This window comes from Dromaius novaehollandiae, chromosome 10 (genome assembly GCF_036370855.1).
Source record: "Dromaius novaehollandiae isolate bDroNov1 chromosome 10, bDroNov1.hap1, whole genome shotgun sequence".
Lineage (NCBI taxonomy): Eukaryota > Metazoa > Chordata > Aves > Casuariiformes > Dromaiidae > Dromaius > Dromaius novaehollandiae.
This window is the reverse complement of record NC_088107.1, coordinates 20,697,725-20,721,048: the sequence shown is the minus strand read 5'-3', so window position 1 is coordinate 20,721,048 and position 23,324 is coordinate 20,697,725. Positions and strand designations below refer to the sequence as shown.

At 40.1% G+C, this 23,324-nt stretch overlaps 1 protein-coding gene and 1 long non-coding RNA gene across 3 annotated transcripts in view; one reads left to right on the top strand and one right to left on the bottom strand.

Annotated features, from left to right (window-relative positions):
* RAB8B (RAB8B, member RAS oncogene family) overlaps positions 1–19,777 on the bottom strand; it is a 28,115-nt gene extending 8,338 nt beyond the window's left edge. The window contains exons 1-5 of one of the 2 annotated variants that reach the window (XM_064517522.1): positions 19,527–19,777; positions 4,438–4,498; positions 3,241–3,301; positions 1,740–1,817; positions 541–630 (exon numbers count right to left, since the gene is read on the bottom strand). In XM_064517522.1, coding sequence (XP_064373592.1) covers positions 541–630; positions 1,740–1,817; positions 3,241–3,301; positions 4,438–4,498; positions 19,527–19,650 — 414 coding nt within the window. In that variant the 5' untranslated portion in view covers positions 19,651–19,777. The remainder of the gene's footprint in view (positions 1–540; positions 631–1,739; positions 1,818–3,240; positions 3,302–4,437; positions 4,499–19,526) is intronic. The other variant, XM_026113387.2, reaches the window with a different exon arrangement.
* A 9-nt stretch (positions 19,778–19,786) lies between these two features.
* On the top strand, positions 19,787–22,219 carry LOC112991119 (uncharacterized). The gene is made up of 2 exons (XR_010390806.1): positions 19,787–20,948; positions 21,665–22,219. It is a non-coding gene; the product is annotated as an uncharacterized LOC112991119 (long non-coding RNA).
* The last annotated feature ends 1,105 nt before the right edge of the window (positions 22,220–23,324 follow it).

Sequence of the window (23,324 nt, the reverse complement as noted above, 5' to 3'; positions counted from 1 at the left end):
TAATTAAGATCCAAAAGAACATAAAGACAGAATCTTCACTGATTTGGATTTGTTGACAGGATAACTACATACAACCATCCCGTAAGTTGTGTTACTAGCAGCTATACTACTTCAGCTGTGTGATATATTGTGTAGTATTCTTACTCGCTTGTTAGCACTGCAGAACAAATTACTTTAGCTTTAACAACAATACTCACAGGAAGAGTCAGTAATCACCATGGTGAATTGTATGCAACATGATCAAACTATACACAAAGCTTTATATTGAGGTTTGTAACACTTGATGTTATAGGGAGAATCAACATTCTTTGCAGGATCTCTCCCTCAAGACAACAGCAACATTAAATTAGTCAAACTTGAACACAGTCAAGCACTATTACAAAAACCTGACATCCTACAATATATAAAAAGTTCTGAAACATGAGGCTTGAGGCCCATTATCTCTTATATACCTAAAACTAATGAAATATTCAATAACCAGAATCCTGAGAAGAAGAAAAATAGGCTTCTAAGCAAGATAAGTCAACATAAAAAGTTTACCTTCTCCCCTTTTTCTTTTGAGACTTGTCTTTTTTCATTCATATCACATTTATTACCGAGGATCATTCTCTCTACATCTGAAGAGGCATGCTAAAGGGGAAAAAAGCAATCTCTCAGAAACAAATCATAGCATTATTTAAAAGAATTTTCTGTAGGCCAAATTCATCCATGAATTAATATTTTCTTCTAAAAAAAGTTATCTAATGTGAGGGCATTACTGAGAAACGGCAGGCAATCCAGTAACTCAATATTAAAATAGTTTGGGACAAAGATTCCCACATTACATTTGCCTGAATATCACTACAGACTGACTACAGCAGCACCAGCTCTGTACCAGGTTGCATACACGCACAGGCATTTGGTTATTTTGGGTGTGTCCATACACCAGTTTGAAGTAGAGTGGGTACCATTACATCCACAGTATTTGGTTGGAGTATCATTATGCAACACATTTGCATTTTTAAGAGATGCTATAAACAAAAGACCTGTTCAGTAATAACCACTTCAGCACAAACACTGAAACATGCCTTTCCAGTCAAGTCATTATCACATTAAATTGATCACTAATACAGGAATTTTGCTTAGAGAGTCAAAGAACAATAATAAGGAAAAGCCTGTGGATTTTATCTTAGAGAAAAAACAGTAAGATTATGTTACCTTACTACAGCTTCATTAAGTATCAATTTAGGGCTTTCCCTACAACTTCACACTGACCTCCCCCTACTTGACAGCACGTCATGTTAAATAGTTTACGAGAGGTTAGCAGGCAGCTTACCCAAGACCAAATGAAAAGGACAAAAACATTTAAATGGACAAACACACAACACAAACCAGCAACTGAAATCAGACAGGTCTGTCATCACCCCAAGGCAGATACCCCAAGATCTTTCTCCTTCCCATTCCTTAGACAAGGCGAAAAGCAAAAAAGAGCAATGAAAATTATACAGGAAGAACAGTTTTGAAACACTTATGCTTGCTTTTTAAACCCAAGTTTCCTACTTTCTGTGCCTAGATAAAGGAGATAGATATTCTTCCCATTAGTAAGCACTGTTCCATTCACTGCAGTGTCTAATCTGGTCATATATATTGGCTGCTATATTGAAAGTCAATAATTACTTGATTATTATCTGTCCCAGAGAAATCATAAGGTGCACACAATAAGAACTACTTTCCAATGCCTCCTGTTACAAAGCACCTACCTCCTCAATGTTTCTTATCCAGTTTTTTATGTTGTCGAAAGACTTTTCATTTGTGATGTCATACACCAGCATAATTCCCTAAATAAAATTAAGAAAATCTGGTTAGATGAGCAAATACTATTGTTTCACTTTGATGCATGTTGTTGGTTTGATTATACTTGCAAAAAATTCAATATAGATAGGACTTACGCCCCTACAATCAATAATCCTTTCTCAAAGCATTAGGCCTTTGCTGAAAGTTTACACAAAATACTGTTTACATCTCTTGGCACTGTTCGATAGAGTCTGAACACACTAGTATGAATTTTTAAGTTATTAGCCTATGATCAGGAAGACTTTGCAAATTCTACTAGAACAGAGACCAGGACTCTATTGTTAAAGTCAAGTTTAGAAGCAGCAGCTTCGTGCAGTCAAAGGATGACAGTCCCATGAGATCTGACCTGCTGGGACCGTTAGATATTTACGGCAAAGCTGGTACTAGGTGCTCCCACAGAAGCTTAGGTCTTTCACACAGCTGTATATATATACCTGCACAGGCTCTCAAGAAATAGTGAAGCAAGTGAAACCACACTACAGCTACATGAAGTACACGTTGCCAAGTTCACCTCCATTCTTCATTGCCTTTCCGGTCATCCTTTGTAAGACCAAGAAAGGTCCTTGGCCATGCAGTGTGAGGTAGGGAGAAGACCCTGTCACTGCCAAACCCTTAAGTGCTTAATGCTCTAACACAGGACCGCGACCATGACTCTTTCTCCCCATCTGCATTCAATAACAATGGGGCTATCTGGATGCACAACCAGTCTATGAATGCAACTTACCTGTTCACACACAGTGAGAGAAGCCATAGTATCAACATAGCTAATAATCAGTCAGTTGAAACTAACAGTGTCCCAAACTAAAGCATCCCAAATCCTGGCATTTAAGAACCACTACAAGTAGTTGTACCACACAGAGTGCAGCCTTTAAGTCAATTATTTGACTTAGAGTCATCCTTAGTTGAGGAATAAGCTAAAGTGGCTTCTGCATGCAATCACATTTCTAGTGAATGAAGATTTTGCATTCTTGACCAGCTGAAGGTGCCAAATAGCAGCAGGAAAGGCAACTCAGTGAAATACATTCTTAATATTAAAACCTTCATTACCTGTTTTTCAGGCACTTCAACTGTATTAAAATGGTTGAATGCATTTTAAAAAATTGTCAAATTAAAGCTTAGCAGCTTAGCTTATTATATCTACAGAGATTACAACTATAGTAAAAAAGACAAGTGGGCTCAAAGTTTCATCACAGAAAACAGGATTAAACATAGTACCAGCAGGTTAAAAAAAAAAAAAAAGCAACCAATCAACCAAAAACAAAACAAAAACCCCACCACCACATTATTCCCCACATCACAAGCCACAGTTCTCCAACCCTCCAATCAAAGTCTTACATGGTATAATCGTAAGAGTAACAAACCAGTTACATTAGTTGCACCTAAATTTTTGGAAGGAAAAACACTCACCATGGCTCCTCTGTAGTAAGCTGTTGTAATTGTGCGAAATCTCTCCTGGCCTGCTGTATCCCTAAAATTCAGTGAAAACAAATACCCGTTGGAGACCTTCTTTAAACTCTTCTGTACTAAAATAGATGTCTTTTTTAAATAATAGTGTACTGATACTTATTAAGCAAATCTGCACAAATTTCTTCAGCTCTCAGCACCCTCTTCCCCCTCAGCTATCATATTTACACCAGTGGTTACAGAAGCACCATAAATACTGTATAAAAGCATTTGAATTTTCACACAAGCAATGGAAACCCAGCGCTACGCAGCCTTCTCTAGAATAACTAAGGCCGCTCCGATGCATCCAAATCTTGCGTTAAACAAGAATTAACACATGCAGCAGTAAAATATTTTTAGGATAGTGCATTTTCATGTACAATTAGCTATTAAAATCAGCCACTATACCTTAGTGTGCTGATATTTTATCCTAGATGACTTCAAAGTAGTATATCTGTGAGTGAAGAAGAGGACCAAAGTGTTTGGATACTGGTTACACCTAGAGGGAGCTGAACCCCAAAGACCTGAAAAAAACAGTTTTCTGACTGCTATCGGAGGTATAAAATTTGTACCAACCACTTCTAGCACTTCACTTCCTTTGTCACAAGGATTCTGGCTGACATGCAAGTATTAATCCTGAAGTCACAATTATCTTTGTTAAGACTTGAGTAATCAGCAATAACCCTACATTCGCCAGTAGCATTTTAAGAGTTTGGCATGTGCAGTAAGGCTACTCTATGACTACTCATTTGCTGCTCTATTACACACCAAGCAAGCAGCATTATCACCTGTCCATTTGTTAAGTACAACCAGGTATCCAAGTATCGGAGAATTCAGATTACATTTTTAATAGCTCTCCCCTTTTAATAGGGCTCACATTTTAGTCTACTGCTATGTAATTAATACTTTTCTTCCACATGGAATAACTAAAACTGCATTTAAGATAAGAGCTTTTGGTAAAATGGGAAGTTGCTTTAACACTAGTATGTGAACAGGCTATTTTCTGTGCTGCTGAGACAGAGCCACTCTAGAACAAGCTAAAAAAAAGCATAAGCCTCATGGGCTGCCAGTGAAAAGTTATGAGACTTCTAGCACATCCAGGCTCAAAAGCTATGAGGTGCTCCCGCTCAAAGATCAGTCCAATACGTACTGAATACTTACCATATTTGTAGCTTGATTTTCTTTCCATCCAATTCTATTGTTCTGATCTTAAAGTCGATTCCTGCCAGAGAAAAAGATACTTAAGTTTTGCCACAAGCAAAAAGGAAGTGTTCAGTTTCCTTTTGATGATTTGGTAAGAGCAGCGTTAGGCAAAAGATAGTTATTCTGAGGCTGTCACTTCTTCCACACACTAGGAAGTGCTGAGGATGCACAAAGATTTTCAGCTGCATCCAAAAAAATCAAGGAGAAATTATTCTGCTCAATGAAAATAGAACAAATTCAGACTCATTACTAGAATTAGTCAAGATTATGAGAAAAATTAATGTCAATACTCTTCAAGTTTATATGAATAAGGTCACTAGTTTAAATTGCTATTTTTCTTAGCTTTAGACTAGCCCCTGAAATTCAAATCAGTTCCCTAGCACCTCTACTGGCTAAAGTTATATCCTATGGCTGCTTATTTGCTTTTCAAAACTAGTATCCACTTTTTAATGCTCATGGTTAACGCAGTCTCATCAGACATCACGGTAAAGAGGAAAGATTCGTAGGACATAAAAGATACACAGCTGGTTACTAAAGGCAACTGAAGATGACTACCCACGGGACTGTTTCAAGAACACCAGTTTAGGAACAACTCCAATCTCCTGGAAAGCTCCAAAAGTTAGTGAGAAAATGCTTCCCTCCTCTCTCCCCCCTGCTCTTCCACACAGTACCTACCAGTTCTGTGATTGTTTCTGAAAGCAGATTTTAAACTATGGGTAAAAAAAGCTGAATAAATTCAGAAGAGCCTAGTAAGATCTGTTAAGGTTTAGGAGGGTCAAATGGATCTATGAATCCAAGCCAAGATTTCCAAACAACCTAGCAGGTTGGGTATTCTAACTTTTGCATCTCTAAACCTATATTAGAATATAGCTCAAATTTGCCAGTGCTGAACTCCTGCTATGCGGTTGCCAGATTCGTGAATCTCAGAACAGCCTCCCCAAAGTTAGTCCATTTTGAGGCTGATGGCCCATTTTCCCTTCACTGAATTTTAAAGGTTACTTGATATTTAGTCATAATGATTTGTTTGTTTTTTCTCTTCTTCAGATGTACCTTAAGTGACCATTATCAAGGGTATTTTAACTGGGAAAATCCTGTCTCTAGCTTTGCTAGTTCATCCACAGCTTAAACAGGAATCACTGGAAATAAGCTATGGGATTTTTTTTTTTTAAACATACTACAATAGTATTTTAAAATGAAATATAGATATTCATTAACTACTTGACTTTCACCCTTCTCACAGAAGGGCATAAAATTTTAATTGACTGAAAATACCAAGTTTCAGCCATTTAATCTTGATGCGATAAGGATACATAGTTTAGCCTATTAGAAAGAATACATATTATCAGTACAAACATCCCATCAGCACTTTTCACACTGTATGAAATTAACTGCATTATTTTAAAATGCTATGATGACTACTGCTACAGTCATAAATTCCCAAGATTCCCCAAGATTTAAAGGCAAATAGATTATTACTAACTTGCATTCCTCTAAAGTGATATAAGGATGACATTTATTACAAAAAAGTTCTTATTATATGTAGCAGAAGCTACAGAAGTGTCTCTATTCTACTTTTGCTAGGACTTTGTCTCCTTGCTGTGAGGGATTTTTCCTTTACCTTGCTATGAAGATTTTTCTAGTAACTAGTTGTAACACTTGCTGAAGTCACACTTCATTGTATTCATGTCTGAAAACAAATGACCTTGGCTCTCAATATATTTTTTTAGCCTCACAGATTCCAAAAGCACAAATACAGATTTTTCTGGAATGGCTATTTTACCATGGACAACAGCAAATTAAATAAGTTTTAGAAGTTCCTTTGTGTCTAGGCCTGAAATCTTGGTATTAAATACAATAACCCTACCAGAAAAATGAGGTTCAGAGACCTCTGTGGTTTAAAGATAATTCTATATGTACTGTGAACTAATGAAACTAAGACACATCAGCACAAGTAGTACAAGACTCCTGTAGGGATGGTTTCTCAAGAAACTGAGCTCACACTGCAGTTAGATATTAGGTGCACCAGTCCCTGCCTTGCACAGACTGGTTTCTTATGGTTAGTCATTTCCCTTACGGCACCAAAACAGTTTATACAACCATTCCTTTGATCACATCTACAACTCAGGATCTGCACACAAAATAGCTTTTCAGATCTTCAGATTTCTAGCAGGAACTCCACCGAACATTTTTATTGAATAAAGATGAAATCGAAAGCTAAAAAACAAACAATATACAGGAGAAAGCCATAAATCTCTCTGTTACAAAGAGGTTTAACAAATGCAACTTTTTAGAGGTTGAAACGAAATACAGGCTGATGTTTCTTTTGTTCTTTCACTTCAGTAAGAGGAAGCGGTGAGCAGCACACATTTGCCGAGCAAGCCTGGTGACACAGGCTACCACTTCCTGCTAAATACACTCGCATGGCTAAGTCTGAGCAACGCTTTGGGTACAGAGTTAAGCTCAAATTGTGCCAAATAAAACCCTTTAATGACTATTCCACTAAGTCTGTAGAGTGTCTATACTTAATTTTTTTTTTTTTTTGGTGTGGCTGTAGTAAGAAACCAGCCAGGAAAATAAGTCCTTGTGGGATGCAAATCCTTGCGGGAGGCAAATAAACTTCACTCTCTGTTGGAGTACGCTAGTCCATATATCCTCCACAGTACAGTATTTCTCTATCTCTAGCAATGCAAGATGTACTTTACAAAAAATGTTATACATAAAATACATTTAAAAAGTATAAAAACATGTACAGCACCCAGTGCAGTAGCATTTTAAAGTTTGTTTCCCCCCCCTCCAAGTTGTGAGAATAAAAACAGGTGACTGAACACTGAGAAGCTGAACAGAGGCATAAAAATATTAATGCTTGGTTTGCTTGCTTGCTGGAGTCTCATTTTAGACCCATCTATCAAAGAATGTAAAAGACAGCACAGTATTAAATTTTATTCATCAAACTAAAAACTAAGATCTGTTTTGCATGACCCACAGACAATAAAAGCCCCACCCTTTTAAGTAGGTAATCTCCCTATTTATCTAGCCACTTTACTCTTTTGAACTAAGAGTGGAAGGAGTCAAAATTAAGGGGAAATAAAAGTTTTTTCCAACTAGGTTCCCCGATAAACAACAACTCTGTGGCACTTATTCCCACAGGATATAAAATAGGAATTCATTACAAGATTGGGAAAGGAGTCAAGATATCAAGTCTCCTTCCCCTTTTAAGCAATAGGGCATCAAAATGTCTGGAATTCATGCATCAGCTTGCAAGCTGAGCTTGCTCCAACTTCACAGCTTTGGTCCTTCCTATCCTACTGTGCTCGTAAGTCTTTTTTGATTTTTGAACTTTTTAATGGACAGAGCTGGAGATGAAGAACACTTTGCTACTTTCTTACTGCAAGACAATATGTTAGATATGCAAAAACAAAGAAAAACATTTTCCTGCAGTCACTCAGAGTAAGGCTGAATTAAGAGCAACTTAAACTAAGCAAGCAAATTTGTAAGCTCCCTTCAGAAACAGGAAGCGAAAACAAGCACATGACTGACAAGCAATACACTTCACCTTCAGTTTGTTGAATTCTGGGAGGGAATTATTTGCAAAACATTTCTCACTGTAGGTTTTGCTTCTTGCAGACAGCGAACAACTAGCTGCATAGCTGAACGTCAGAAGCAGGCAGCAGCAATACGGCTGCAACCTAGCTCTAACAGCCGGTACTGTTCTGCTGACTCCCAAAGGGCAGGTTTGAGTTCTGCAGAGCTGTCACAGGCCCCTAATCTCCAAGACACTGCAACAGCACATGTCAGAAGCAAGGGTTGCAAGTGCATTTGCTTTTAACAATACTTTGAAGAGCTGTAAGCAATCGCTACTAGAGCCCACCGACATGCTTATTTACACACCTTGCTCACTACAGCATGAGCAGCTCGTGCAGACACCAGCACTGACCTTAGGCCTGGAGGAGCTTTGTGGGGAGGGCTGAATGGTTTCGACACCTCCCCAGCAGATACCAAGCACCGACAGACCTCCAGGACAACACTCCTCCAGAAACTTGTTCTTTGCCATATGCCATCTGACAGCTGAGGGAGATGGATTTGTTCTTGCAGATTTTCCTGCAAGCTTACCCAGGAATTACTATTTTTTTGTTCTCTGAAGTAGGTATTGCTGGCTACATACACAACCACTTTTTTTTTGTAATGGTGTTTTTAAGGGAATCTTTCATTCTACTACATCACTCTTCTGTCTGAATCTATAAAGACTGATAAATGAAGCCTCAGAGAGATGCCTATTTATTAGCTCTTTCTTGAAGGGTTCGAGTAAACGTAAGAATGTGACCAAGTAGGAAACAAGACCAGAGTGTAAGAGGCAGGGTGGGGAACACTTGCAACATCCTAGTGTGCCTAATGCAAAAGAGCAAAGTCTAATCATTTTGAACTTGAACACTTGGCTTTACTTCCTAGTAACATCTGCAAGGCATTTTCAGATGATCTCAGCAACATTTGTATCAGTATGTAAATTAAAGATGCAGTAGTTTTTATTGCAACCACTAAACAATAGGGCAGTGGAACATGAAGCAACACACTAGGGTGAAGGTCAACATTTTTCAAAAGTTGCAAGATACATTTATTTTAGAATTATACACAAGTGCAACTGGATTTATTTACCCTTTCATGACTTAACAGGACAAAGCTGTATTCAATATGGACACCCCGTAAGAATCCACAAAACACGACTTAAGTCAGAACGGGCTTCTTCAGATTAAGTTGGCCCTCCTTCGTCTCAGTCTTCGACTGTACAAAGGATCTAATATTGGTTTCCTACACAATGATAACAGAGCAGTGTCTTGCATCTTTGAAGCTATGAACACAGTAAGGTTCTTGAAGGAAAGTTCAAACACGCTACAGGTGGCAAAATAAAAACAGACACAAATGGCTACAGTAGGTAAGGCAATAAAGGATGCAAGTGCCACGTATATATGACACAAGGCAGTTTTCTGCTCATAAGCACTTGGAACTTGTGAACCAGATCAGATGAATGCTCATAATAATGTTAAGCAAAATGCAACTTCTGACAGTACTTCTCTCCTGAGCTAGTGTACGGCTACCACATCAAGATTTCTTTCTTTCCTCAGGTAAATTACTTGTCACTTAAAAACAAACAAGAGATTCAAAACGCAACTCAATTATCGGAATTAGAGCAGCTACACTTTGAAACATGCAGATTTCTGACAGCTCAGTGACGTACAGCTTAATCCGACTATCACACTAACATCTGTATCTAGCACCCTAACACACTTCAGTCACCCGTTCACAGCAGCACTGCTGGGATCTCTAGCAGCACACTGGAAGGCTTCAGGGCCAACACCAGAGGGTCCTGCAAAACCAGGTTCTCTTTTCAGAATTTTGAATTCAGAATTTACAAACTCCTTTGAATAGCTTTTAAATAACATGATTCTAAACATCAAAAATACTCAATCCACATCTAAAGACCACAAGATAAAGTAACAGTAGAACTTAATACTGCTCGACATGACTAAAATTACCAGTTTCACCAACAACTTTAAAGGAGTCGGGTCTCTGCAGAACGTCTTTTAGAGTTTACAGATATTACAGTACTATGAAAGTGCATAATAAACTAGCCTATTTCTATTCCTCATTCTATTTTGAAAATAAAGTAAATGACATTCAGTGAAAACTTAGTTTCATCTTGCATTGTTCTGGAATACATTAGAATTGCACTACTGATACAGATAGCATGGCTTGCTTATTTTAAGGATTATTTATAGACTGACTGTCTCTAAGAGGAATGCACTAACTTAGCTGCTTCGAAAACATATTCCTTTCAAGCTAACGTATGACTGAAGCGCAACAAATATTAAAATCATCCACCAGCCTTGAGTTGAGGCTCCAGTTTCACAGCTAGTCGAAACTCAGGTAGGCGCAGGCAGCCACTGAAGAGTGGTGACCAAATCCTCTTCTCTTTTTGGTCAGGTTAATCTTTAGCTGGATGAATTCCCTAATTCAGCTTAGCATTACCTGAAGCACTACTGATTGCACAGCAAAGAGAATCAGCACACAGTCACAGCTCTCCCGCTCTGAGCTGCTCACCACAAACTAGGCTGAATCAACGATGAAATTCAAGGTCTCGCTAACAGAGACTAAAGGTGCCCACCAAGTAGCTCGTGAGCAGAGCAGTCCAGTGTAGCTCCAATCCCAGGATACGACCTGACCAGCAGCAGCTCCGTGCTTGTATAGGAATTGTTCTGTATTTGAATCTCCACCTTTGGCTAGGCACTGGCCAAAAGCAGCTGCAGTGCTGTCCGAAGAACCCAGCTCCACACTCGCTTGTCCTGTAACGCAGCAATGGGGGATCTGTGCATCTGTCATCAACTCCAAAGCTGCTCCTTCCCTCGGGTCTCTAGGACACGCAGTACATGGCGACCTACTGCATGAAAACTTCATCACATTTGAGAGGTAAGAAAGCCAGATTTTCCCATTTAAAAGGTGGCTTAGGAATACAAGGATTTGACTACTCTATTGGAAACCAGTACTTAATGCAGAATACTACGCAATTCATAATCATTAACCACATCATTTAATAAGTATGACCAAAAAGATCCCCCAAAAAACAAAGCCAGAAAACCAGGAGATAAAGATGATCTGGTGTACAGCCAAACTTACTTGCAGCTCCTGCCTGTAAATCAGACAAGTTTGTAGATACTGAAAAGACAGAATATACTTTAAGCAAGATAACCCTTAAGCACTAAATACCTCCATCAGCAAAGTAGCTCACTTCATCCAAAAGTAAAGCATATTAAACATCCAAAAGTAAAGCATATTAAACATCCAAAAGTTTGAAAAAAAGCCTTATTAAAAAGATCCTATACAATCAACACTATCCTTAACATTACAAAGTTCCTTGTTCACTATTTGTATTCCACACTTCAGTTGTGCTGATGAGAAGTGGACAAGGAGGTTAAGTTTATTTTTGTTCAGTAATTTCTGATCCATATAAGCCTATATGACTGTCTAGTAAGAAACAGAGAATGGGCTTTTTATTTATTTACTTATTTATTTTTAAACCCTCTTAAAATTTTAGGACTCCACTTGATCTGAATGTATATAATGAAGGGGTTATTCCAAGTGAAGAAATAAAGACTTCTTAGGATCACACAATTGTTAGTTTATAATGGAAGAGCCACCATATAAAAACAATCATACAGAGGGTCCTAGAACGCATGAAGTAAAAGAAAAAGCGGTAAGTCATTGATCACTTACAAATAAAAAAGCCTTACATGGTACAAACAGTGCACCTTTTATCTTATACCGCAGCAGTAGGAATGATAGGCACTGCGTACAGATCCTGTCAGCTGCAGACTTAAGACACAGTGGTATGAAGAGTTGAAGGGAACAGTTAGTCTGTACAGCTGAACTTTGCTACAGCCTAACAACTACATTGCCAAACACCTCCTTGAGAGATTCAGGGATATCAAGGTAGGGCCAGGGGCAGAGGAAAATAAATGTTGATTTGGGTAGTGGTAGACGGAGCAAATACAAATTACAAATCACTTCTATAAAGCTAGAAGCAATTCAAAAAGATGAGCAGAGATGAAGATTTTTGAAAGTTTTACAGGAATGCAGGAATGCCCTACTCACTCATTACACAACAGACCGTTGGAAGCACAGGAGATGCGACTTTGGAGGGCCCAGACCCGCCAAAGGCTGGGGGGAAAAATACACAGAAGAGGGGTATTCCCAGCAACATATATAGAGACAAAAATGCAAGAAGAAAGCATTGAATTCTGATCATGGTAGCAGGACTGTTCTCAGCTTTCTAACTAATACTGTAGCCCAAAAGTATTTCGGTTATATGTAAAGATGAAAATGTCTCATTCAATAAAAATTATCTTTGTTAAGATTAATTATCTAACCTAGGACTTTCCGTAAGAGTCTGAAATATGTGAAAGGGTGTGAAAGGTTCCTAATGACCCAACATAGGCAAGCCAAAAGTCAAAACAGAAAATTTAAAGTTACTGAAGTTGTTTTTAAAGATGGCTCTCTTAACAGACTTTGGGAACACCATGTTTACAAGAGGCATTTTTAAACTCATGTTTTAAAGAGGGGATTACTGTACAAGTTTATTTTCATTTGGGAAGCAAAGGACATGGGGGAAGAAGGGCTCTTTTATTTAACTACTTATATGAACAAAGAACTAGGCCTTTCTGAAAGGTTTTTAGTTACCTAAATTAACAGGCAAAAAACACATAACTTACTAAAAAAGTCCATACTTGTGTTTCTGGCTCATAGCAGTTTTTTATCCAAGGTTCTTTTAATGGCCACTTCGTCTCCTTTTCCTACATTGCATGCTCTAAGTACTCCTCTATATCCACTTCAGCTAAGCCAGAGGAGGTCTCCCTGCCAGCAGTTATTCTGGTTTACAGTATCTTCCTCCTTCCAGGCTTGGGATGATACAGATACCTTAGCTCATCTTTGATTCCATCAGAAGTCACACCATATAGACAATGCCATTTTGCAGTAAAGCAAATCTATTTCTCTCCAACAGAAAGGAGAGTTTTGTCCTTTTTTAGTTTGGGGGATTTGGGGGTGGGGGGGAGGTGCATGCATGTGGGGCTGTTAGTGTTCATGTTCCACTGCTTGTACCCATTTAATTTTGCACAGTTTCTTAAACTCAACCTGTTCTCCCAAAGTTCCACATTTGCTGTCAGACTCCTGTTAGTGACCAGTCTGCTTTGCACTTGCTCACTTTCTGCATCGGATTTTTTTTTCTTTGGCGCCCAAAGCAGTAGGGTCTGTACAACAGTAATGAAACTAATACAAATCATCTTATACTCAATCAACTGTTTGGTCTCCCAAGCAGAAGAGAAATCTAAAATGTACATTAATTGCCTTCATAACCATGTACAATCTAATCAAAACTGTCACAGCTTACATTTCAAAGGAAAAGTTACTAAAGCCCACAAGATTAAATGATAGTAGACAACTGTTGGTCAAAAAAACTTAAGGAGGTACTATGTTACCTCCCGCTGCCACCCGGCTGCAACAACAACTTGCTGACTTGAGTTCCGACTTATGAGTCAGGCAACTAAAAGCCTCGGGATCAACTCTGCTTCTACAAAGCTTTATGCAGTGCAACTCCATTGGATTTAGTACTATTCATAGATTATTCACGTTAGAAAAGGATCAGATCCACATTTCACGCATCTAAGGTCACCTTGATGCACAAGGTATTTAAACTACCAGAACATTTGATTAAAGCTAAAAAGCAATGTAATATTCTGGGAAATCAGATGTTTGTTTGTAATGCCATCACAAAACTTGAAATAAAATATCACTATAAACACTACATGTATTCTTCACCATGTATTATGAATTTTAGGTAAGTTTTGAAAGAAGTCAGTTCAAGACGTATTTCTGTTAAAGGGATGGCTTTTAGTTGCCCTATCACAGAAGCACTAGGAAGTCCTATAAAACAAAAACAAACAAAAAACCCAGAAGCTATATGCTCTCAATACCTTTCTCAAAGCCTGTATCAATCAATTAAATGATACAGTTGTTCCTGCATTCATTCAATGCTACTGCGTTCTTAACTGTGCATTCACAGCAAGTCACAAAACTCCAAGCTGCCCTCCTGTCACTCAAATAGCCAGATAACACATACCCAAGACAGAGCTCCATCTGCCAATTAAGAATAGGCATGAAACAGTTTGACATCTGTCACGCTGTTTCTGGGTAACATGCAGCAAGGAAGCTGCAACAGCATTTTTAACTAAAGCCAAACAATTGCACTCACGTTGGCCCCTTACAGAACACAAAAGGGCAATTTGATCTCATCGGCAGATGGAAATCAAAGTCCAAGGTGTCCTTCGTTACCAACTAAGTGTTAGTGTCAGTTTTTATGTCACAAGAGACAAACTTTTAAACCTATGATATCTCTAACATCAGTCCTTTCTGATGAACATCTTGGTGATCCCCCATCACATATCCTGAAAACTCTGAATCCTTCTCCAGTTTCATATTTGCCTCCATAACGCTGTCTTCCCCTATTCTTACTTCAACCTTTGACCTCCTCCTCACAGAGATACCCGAATCCCAGATCTTACAAATCTTGCACTTTAAGAATGGAAGTGCATATAAGGATAACAGTACCACCTGAGACAGTTTCTACTAGCCTCACAGCTTTCAAAATCAGATTTGTAATTCCCTTAATATAATGACCATTTTTAAAGTACTGCCAGTAACTCATTCCTCACTCTTCCTTCCCCAAGCTCATGATGCTTGTTTTCTTCTACAGCTCCCATCTAGAGAAATCCAAAAGAGACTTTTTCCCCCCATCAAGCTTCAGTATGCCCATGCACTTTCAAAGAAGAATCTGCCTCTCCTCAGCTACTTTTTGTCTATAATACAAATAACTGTGGGGACAAGAGCAGAAATATTCAGTGAGGCATAATTTGAGTATACTGAAACAATTTACATTACACATTACAGACACAAGTTTCACTGCAAAAGGGAAGTTGGTAATTTTGCTTGTCAAAGGGTTTTCATCAATGCGTTCAAAGGTCAGCATACATGTGCTTGACTGCTGGAGTAGCAGCCTATTTTGCAAGATGATGGCGGAGGAAAAGTTACTTCTGTAAAATCAACAAATTGTTTCAGCTCACAGATACAGTACTGCCTCCTGTGGCCAGCTTCCTGCCTAATATTGGTATCATCTTGGATTAAAAATAAATATGACATTTTGTTTTAGAGTCAGCAAGTCTTCATACTAAGTCAGAAATACTCTCAGCTAAAAAATATGACTTTACTCTCACAGAAAACACTTTATACAAGAAGTTGTAAGGCTTATTCTTTGCATTCCTTCCTATTTGGAATGATAAACCCAATCCAGTTTTACCAGACAGCACTACTTGAACAGCAAGTTAGATACTTGGAGACTGATAAATTAATGCTTCTTATTCTCATATGCTGTATTAAAAGTACTAGCAAAGTGCACATTAGATATTCCAAGATAAGTTTTGCTTTAGGAGTTGTTGAAGTGTGAAAATTAGCTGACTTGATTGCATTTTACTTTCCACGTAGATCTGTGTAAAAGCAGAAGTCTCCACTTAGGAAGCAAACTGAACAACGTAACCTGACATAATGAATTTCCATTGTAAAAAGAGTTTTACCCTATGTTAACAGTGAAAAGCTTATCCTTATTAGTAATCACAGCAGTGATGGATTTTTTTGGCTTGGCAATCTCTTCAGAAATTTGAGATACATGTAATAAATTTAAGGTTGCTGAAGGCCAAAGACCTGCAGGCCGCAAGTTGAAAACACACACTTAGCATAACTAAAGAAACATTGGAAACAGATTGTTGGTTCACTTCTCTTAGTGGATGGCAAAGTTTGCTGACTGTATTAGTTATTCCAGGTAGCCAAGATGAAGACGGAAAGCCCCCGAGCCAAGGCTCACTCAAAAAAATATTCTGGTAAATTGTAAGCCCACATGCACTGCACTTTCATCTTACTCCTTATGCCACAGGATACAGGGCTAGGTGGACTTACAGTCTGAACCAGTGCAGCCATGACTATAGCATGAACACAGTCTTGAGGAGAAAAGTCAAGGGACCACTTGCAAACCTGCAAGCAAACTACCAGGATTCAGGCATGGTTTGCATGACAGCAGACAAGAAAAGAATCTGTAAAACAAGCTGTTTAGCTCAGTGACACAAGCACGTTGTTAAGAAAACAGAATAACTACAACAACTCATTATTGACTTATTCCTATAACATGAACATTGAGTATAAATAATATGAATATAAATAAAATAATAAAAAACACAAGATTTCCATATTCTTTTCCTCCTTTTTTGTCTTCCACAACTGTCAGGAAAAAGTTCCCATCACTCTGATAACTGAAGTTAGCGAATAACAATGCAACTGGGAAAGAATAAGGAAGATACTTTGGGCTTGGACATTTAATCATGGCAATAAAGTTAAACTCTGCATCTAGAATTTGAACTAAGAAAAAAGTTGAAAACAATTAGAAGTTTTACATAACTTAATTAGAAAAGTTCCCTAAATGCCTCGCCTCACACAAACAATATTTATGAGTATGATTAAACAACAAAATTTGACATCACATCTCAAGCAGATGCCTTTTCAGATTCTGGAGTCAAACCAACTCCAGTATTGTCAGGAATCAGACAGACTAAAAGAGATCTAGGGTACTGCTAAGGGCATATAACATAGTGCAAACTAATTAAAATGACTATGAGCTGAAGACATGTTGTAACAATAAGTATCACTGTCCTGGAGAAGCCTCTTTTTGGAGAGCATATAAACAAGGCAGCCTGGCAGTTTATACCTCAGGAAGACTCAGTGTACTCAACCAGGAATGCTAATCCAGGGACCTTAAAAATTCATTTCAACTGGCAAAGGGAAAAGCACTGCATTTCCAAGTTTCCCTCCATGCCATCATTGGTTATGCTTTATCAGTGGAGGAATAAATTCAGACGTGTTAAATACGGAATTCCCCTAAGCTCATCAGATATGTTAGTTATGACTGTAAAACTGACCGGTACCAAACAGTCAGCGTGCACTCACTGCGGTTCACTTTTTTTTTAAAAAAAGAAAGAAAGAAAGAAAGCATTTTCAAGAACATACAGCTTAGACCTGCATGAGTGACTTAAAAGTAATATAACCAATACATGAGAAAGACTGAAAAAAAAAAACCCCACCCCCACGTATTTTATTTAAGCATCCGTCAGCACTTTGTACGAACAATTTCACTATTTCCTGTGTTGTCAACGTTCCTCTTTGTAGGTCCTTTGCTAAAAATAAAAAAAGACTGGAAGAAAAATTATACGAATAGGAAAATGTGATTGTGAAACCACAAATACTGCTTGACGAATCAGAAGTATGCCTCAATTATTAGTAACTTTCTTCAAGTTGATTAGTGCTGGTATCAGTACCCTTATAAAAACAAATATAAGGGAAGGAAATAAGACAATGAAATCTTACATTTGCTGAATAAGGTAAGAAAAAAAAGAACCATCTAAAGCATCCTCAAGACTTAAAAGTGAATCAGCGCACAAAAGGAAACATCGAGGGACGAAGCAGTTCAAGAAGCATCATAATAAAAGATGACTGGAAGAAGTAGCGATGCACCCATTTATGTTAGCCATCTCTTTATATAAAGAGTTATTTTATATTTAGTACAGCACCCAACTTAAGTTTTTTTGAAAAATATATAGCATTTATAATAATCTCAATTAAGCCTTTTATCGTACCACAGGTACAGCGAAATATTCTTTAGATAACTGCTACTCAGGCCTTGATCAGCTGGTGTTACTGATGCAACATTTGAAAAAGCAGTTGCAAAGAGCAAGCAGAGGGGAAAGGAACATGCAATTTTAATTTTGTAAAAATGCTTCTTTTTTTTGAAATGTAGGAAGACTGGTTTTTCTTTTTAAGACTTGGAAATGCCAGTGATATCCAGTTTAGTCACCATATCTGCTTAAATAAGAATTCGCTTTTTCCCTGTGCATCAAGTGTTCAGCACAATAAGATGTCTAAACAGACTATGACATTTCAGTAACACAGAATAAGTCATATATTATTTCATCTCATCTTTAAATCAATTCCCTTAAAACAAAGGGAGCCTACTCATTCTCTTAACATTATTCTTCAAAGTGAACATTAGTTTTGCTCTCCTAAATACTAGCAACCTCCACAGGAATTTACCCCTTCATTCTGAAAACAGCATACTTCATTTTATTTTAAAAGTGACCCCAACTACAAGCAGTTAACCACGTACCTCCAGTTTTGCAGGGTATTTCAACTCAACAATATCTCAATAAAAGACTTTAAAAACTTTCTGCTGAACTAAATATAAGCACAACTTTTAAAACAAGTCTTACAAAAACTTAAACCACAGTAGTCTGCTTTAATATATTAGATCTCATTAAAACAGGTTAGTTGAGTTTTTAGAAGCACTCCTTTTCACCATCGAGTCTAATAACCAAACTCAGCTTTTATCAAGGAAGTTCCCCTATTCAATCACTAAGGCATTTCTACATAATTCTTAAACAGAACTACTTCAAACCCCCCAGATTTGAGCTGTATGTATATAAATACACACATGCACATTCAGAGAAGTTAACACTAGAAAAGAGATTTGTCAACGACTGCTAGGGGCGGTTTGGTGGCTGTAGCTACGTAGCTGAGCCCAACAAGAGCAATAACCAGCCTGAACAGCTCAAGCCATCTTCCATTTTCTGAAAACTTACGTACAAACACGAAACGAACAACAGCGAAACGATAAGGAGCACAACTGACAAAAAGAGCACCGATAAACCAGTTCGCATCACATTCTGCATTTTGTATATGACTCATTACTGAGCGAGCTCTGCAAACAGCTTTTTATTAAAAAAGAAAAAAAGAAAGCTCCACACACACACGGATTTCCAGGGCAAGAAAGAAGAAAAGGCGGCTCAGTGAATCCGCACAGCCGAGGAAGAGCCAACTGTTGATACCCCGAAGGCAGGCGGAGGCCCCACGCTCGCAGCCCCGGGCCGCAGGGAGCGTTACAGGGCGGCGAGCCCCCGCCAGGGGAGCCCCCCCGCCCGCCCGCCCGCCTCAGCTCAGGGCCAACTGACAGGCTGCTCCCGCCTGCGGCTGCCGGGGAAAGCGGCCGCCGCCGCCGCCCCTCTTCCTGCCCCGGCGCCCGGGGCCGACCGCGCCCCCGCGGAGGCTGCTCCCGGCCGGCAGAGCTCGGCGCCAGCCCCTGGGCGCCCAGCGGGGCGGGAGGCCCGGCCGGGGCCCGCGGCGGGCAGCCAACGCGCCCCGCTCTCCCCGCGGCGGCGCTTCCGACCGCGCGGGGCCCGCAACGGCCCGTAACGGCCGCGGGGCTGCGGCGCCGGAGCCCCGCCGGGAGCAGCGGCGGCTGCCCGCGGGCGGCGCGGCCCCCGCCCCGCGCCGGTGGGCCCCGCCGGGGAGCCCCGTGCCCCCGGAGCGGTGGAGGCGCCCCGAGCCCCCGGCGGCGCGGCGCGGCCGCTCACCGATGGTGGAGATGAAGGTGGTGTTGAAGGCGTCCTCGCTGAAGCGGAACAGCAGGCAGGTCTTGCCCACGCCCGAGTCGCCGATCAGCAGCAGCTTGAACAGATAGTCGTAGGTCTTCGCCATCTTCGCTCGGCCTCCGGCTCGCCGCCACCCGCAGCGGCAGCGACGGAGCGAGCGAGGGGGGAGGCGGGCGCGGCGCAACCCCGCCCCGGCCCTTCCCAGCGCCCGCTCACGGCAGGCCGCGTCACGGCGCGCCGGAAGCGCCGCGGGGGGCGGCGGGAGCTGTAGTCCCCGGCGGCGGGGCCCCTCGCGGCGCGCCTGCGCGCAGAACGCCCGGCCCCGGCGGTGCCGAGCCGCGGGGGGCGGCGGGGGCGGCGGGGGCGGCGCCGCGTGAGCGCGGAGCAGCAGTTCAGCCCGCCGCCCTCGGAAGCTGGCGTCAAAATCAGTCCTTTTCCCAGCAAAGCGTTTCGGCCGGTACAGCCGCCAGCGGGGACAGCGGCCCGGCCGCCATTGCGCTGCATATAGACAGCACAGCGCTGAATTCCCGTGTGCTCACAGCATCTGCGTTTGTACCGGGCAGAACGGAATCCGGGCTTCCCCACGAAGGCCTCCCTCCCTCCCTGCCGCGGCCGGGCAGCCAGCTGCAGAGCTGTGGCACGGGCTCAGAAATCTGAACACGCTTATTTAGGTAACCCTCTATTTCTTAGTGGTTTGCCTGGGAAAAACAGTTCCTTGTCAAAAACAAGCCTGTCACCAAAATAATGCTTCGGTGGTACTGCTCACACCACACTTAACACCATGATTTCTAAGTATTTGATGTATCTTCTACTTAAGAACAAAGATAAAACTTTGGACAGACTTTTGTGGCCCTTCCACAACGAAGCAATGCTGCACCAAACGGCCTGCGCGCACCTGAGCCCAGCAACGCTGGCTCTCGGGTAGCTACGGCCAGTAACGTGCTGCAAACCACCACATTCGGCTTCTCCTGTTCACATGCACTAGAGCTGCCAGCCTCATTTCTAGCTTTCCTATTTCCCAAGGCTGCGAGCAACGTCAGAGGATCTCACAGGCGACATACTGCCCAGGAGCTTCAGATCGGAGACCCACGTCTACAGAAAGGCTTCACCAGCTGCCTTTAGCTGAACAGCTCAAATACTCTCTACAAGCTACTTGTCTATATATTTTCATATTAACAGTCTTCCATAAATGTAATTTTTGAGGTTGAGTTTTAAAATGTGTATCTGTAGTTTGATATTGTAATATCAAATTTGTAGTGTATTCTAGTGTATATTACCTTTCAGGAATGCTAAAGCTTAAAAACTAAAAGAAATAACATTACTTTAAGAGTATCAGCAGATGAAAGAAATACAAAGCTAACATAAAGAATACTGAACTTCATCCTAAATGCACTGACACTACTGGTAAGTTTGATATCTTGTATTTTTACTGTCAATGCTCAAATTACAGTGGATGCATGAGTTTTCTACATAGAAACAGATGCATTCAGAATTTAATGGCACTGGCAGAACTGCTAACACTGAGCAATCAGGTGGTCAGCTTCTACAACGGACTGGGCTAAATTCTCTTTGGAAACCAATCTAAATTTGTAAATTAGAGTCATGTATTTATCTGAAGTGACGCAATAAATAATGGCATAATACTGCACTTCAGTTATATATGTACATCATTAACAAGTAGAGGTGAAAAAGAGATGAGCATGTGGCCTCAAAATGTTTCTTTTAAGTGTTGATTTGGGAGTGCCATGTAAGGAATAAACTGTAATTCACACAACACAGAAAATTATTTTCACCTAGTCTCAAGTAGAGAGTTAAAAATGTGAGTATTCTAGAACAGTATGTGGGTATTTTACAGCATCTGAATGAAGTCCTTTTCCCATCTTTTTCCACTGGTAATTATCTCTTAATGTGAGGCAGCCTCATTATGTATTTTTTTATGCTGTGTTCCTTACAAGATGTCACAAGGTGCTATAAAAATAAATAACATTACTGAAACAATTTAAAATGACAGCAAAGATCTATTGCTTTAATTTTTAAAGTTGCAATACGCCTCTAAAGAAGCTATAAAGAGAAATTTCTATCTGTGTAAGTCACTGCAACAGTACTTACTTCCCTCTTAGGAAAACAAAGGAAAAGAAGCAGTTTCACCCGAATGATTCATTAAGGGATTGCCATCCTGCAAGGCCTGAAACGCCAATGTTCTTTTCAGCTCCCTGTAGGCTTTCCCTCACCCCTGTGCAAGAACGGCCCTTCGGCACCTACTGACGCAGGAACAGCCCCTGCCAGTCCGTCTGGCGGGGCGGCTGGCTCAGCAGCTACCCTGCGCGCGGGCAGGGGTCAGCTGTGGCCTTAGCAGATGCCAAGGGCAGGACATGCACCCCTCTGATTTTTTTCCCTATGTGCAAGATTCGCAAGTACCCTCTAGCTGGGACTGCCCCCACCCAAGTAACTTCAGTCATGATAAACCTTGAGAAAACAAGGGCTGTTATGTTCTTAATCATGTATTACTCAGTTTGGTGGTGTTCCTGACCAGCATATGTTTGTGTCACAAATCATGAAAAAAGATCCAGTGACAAATCTGATGTAAAACTGTACAAGCTGGGTTCAATAAAAGCTTGTCATAAATGCTAATCAAGCTTCGAGTTAATTGTATTAAAATCTAAATTCATAACATAGATGCTGTGTTGGTGATTCAAGTAAAAATTTCACTTTGTTTGATTAAGACCTGTGGCAGATCAGGATATCATCCGGTAGAGGGGAGCCGAGGTGGCAAAACAAGGATTTTGGAGGGGAGAGGTTTGCCGGTTTTATATTAACACACTTGTAGAGCTCAGCCCTGTTCAGGCTGGAATTTGAAAACATGGCTGCTTAGTTCATTTTTTTTACTGTATTATTGGCAATTGGGCTGTTCAGATGTTGAGATGGGCTGCTGAAGTACTATAATAAGATTTAAGTTTATATATGATAATGACAATCTGGCACTGAAGCAGTAAAACCAAACAGATTAATTACTTCAGACTAGCATGAATAATCAGATTATAGGAAACTGCAAATGAAAAAATAATCTCTGAAACATTTCCATATATCTGCATTTTCAGAGACACGAATTGCTATGTACTGTAATTAGGGCCCTGCTGAGGATTACTGCATCATCTTCTTTTAGCAATGAAGAGAGTAATTTGGGGGTTAATATTCACTCTGAGATTTATGGAACAAATAGGTTTCCATATGTCTTTGGAGCAGTATGTTTGTGACTGCCATCTGTTACTCAAGAGTAGTTTTATAGAAAAATAATGCAAATTGCCTCCCTCTTTAATTACACTGGTGCTTTGCAATATTGTGTTCTGTTCTGATTTGGAAAAGTGCCAGCCTGCCAGACTCAGAAGGCAGATGTTTACTTAACCACCAACTTTAAAGTTATTTTAAAAACAAGATATAAAGACTGAAAGTTGTATTATTTTTGATTTTTTTGAACATGTAAAAGCTGTAATTGTACAATTGTATACCTTGCAATACTTCAGTAAAAGTTTGAAGAACACTATCAAAGCTCTTAGGGCTTAATAATTAATCCAATACGGTACTTGGTCCATGAAAATACTTTGAAACCCAGTCTCTGTTTTAGCACTGAATTGTAAAAGACAGTATTTGTTTTATGTCACATTGCAGTCAAATAGATCAACTAAGATTAAACATTTTATTTGTGTCTGACATGGGAGAACCACTGAGGGGAATACTGAATGCGTAGGAAGTTGAAAATGGTTGACATTATAGTTTACCTTT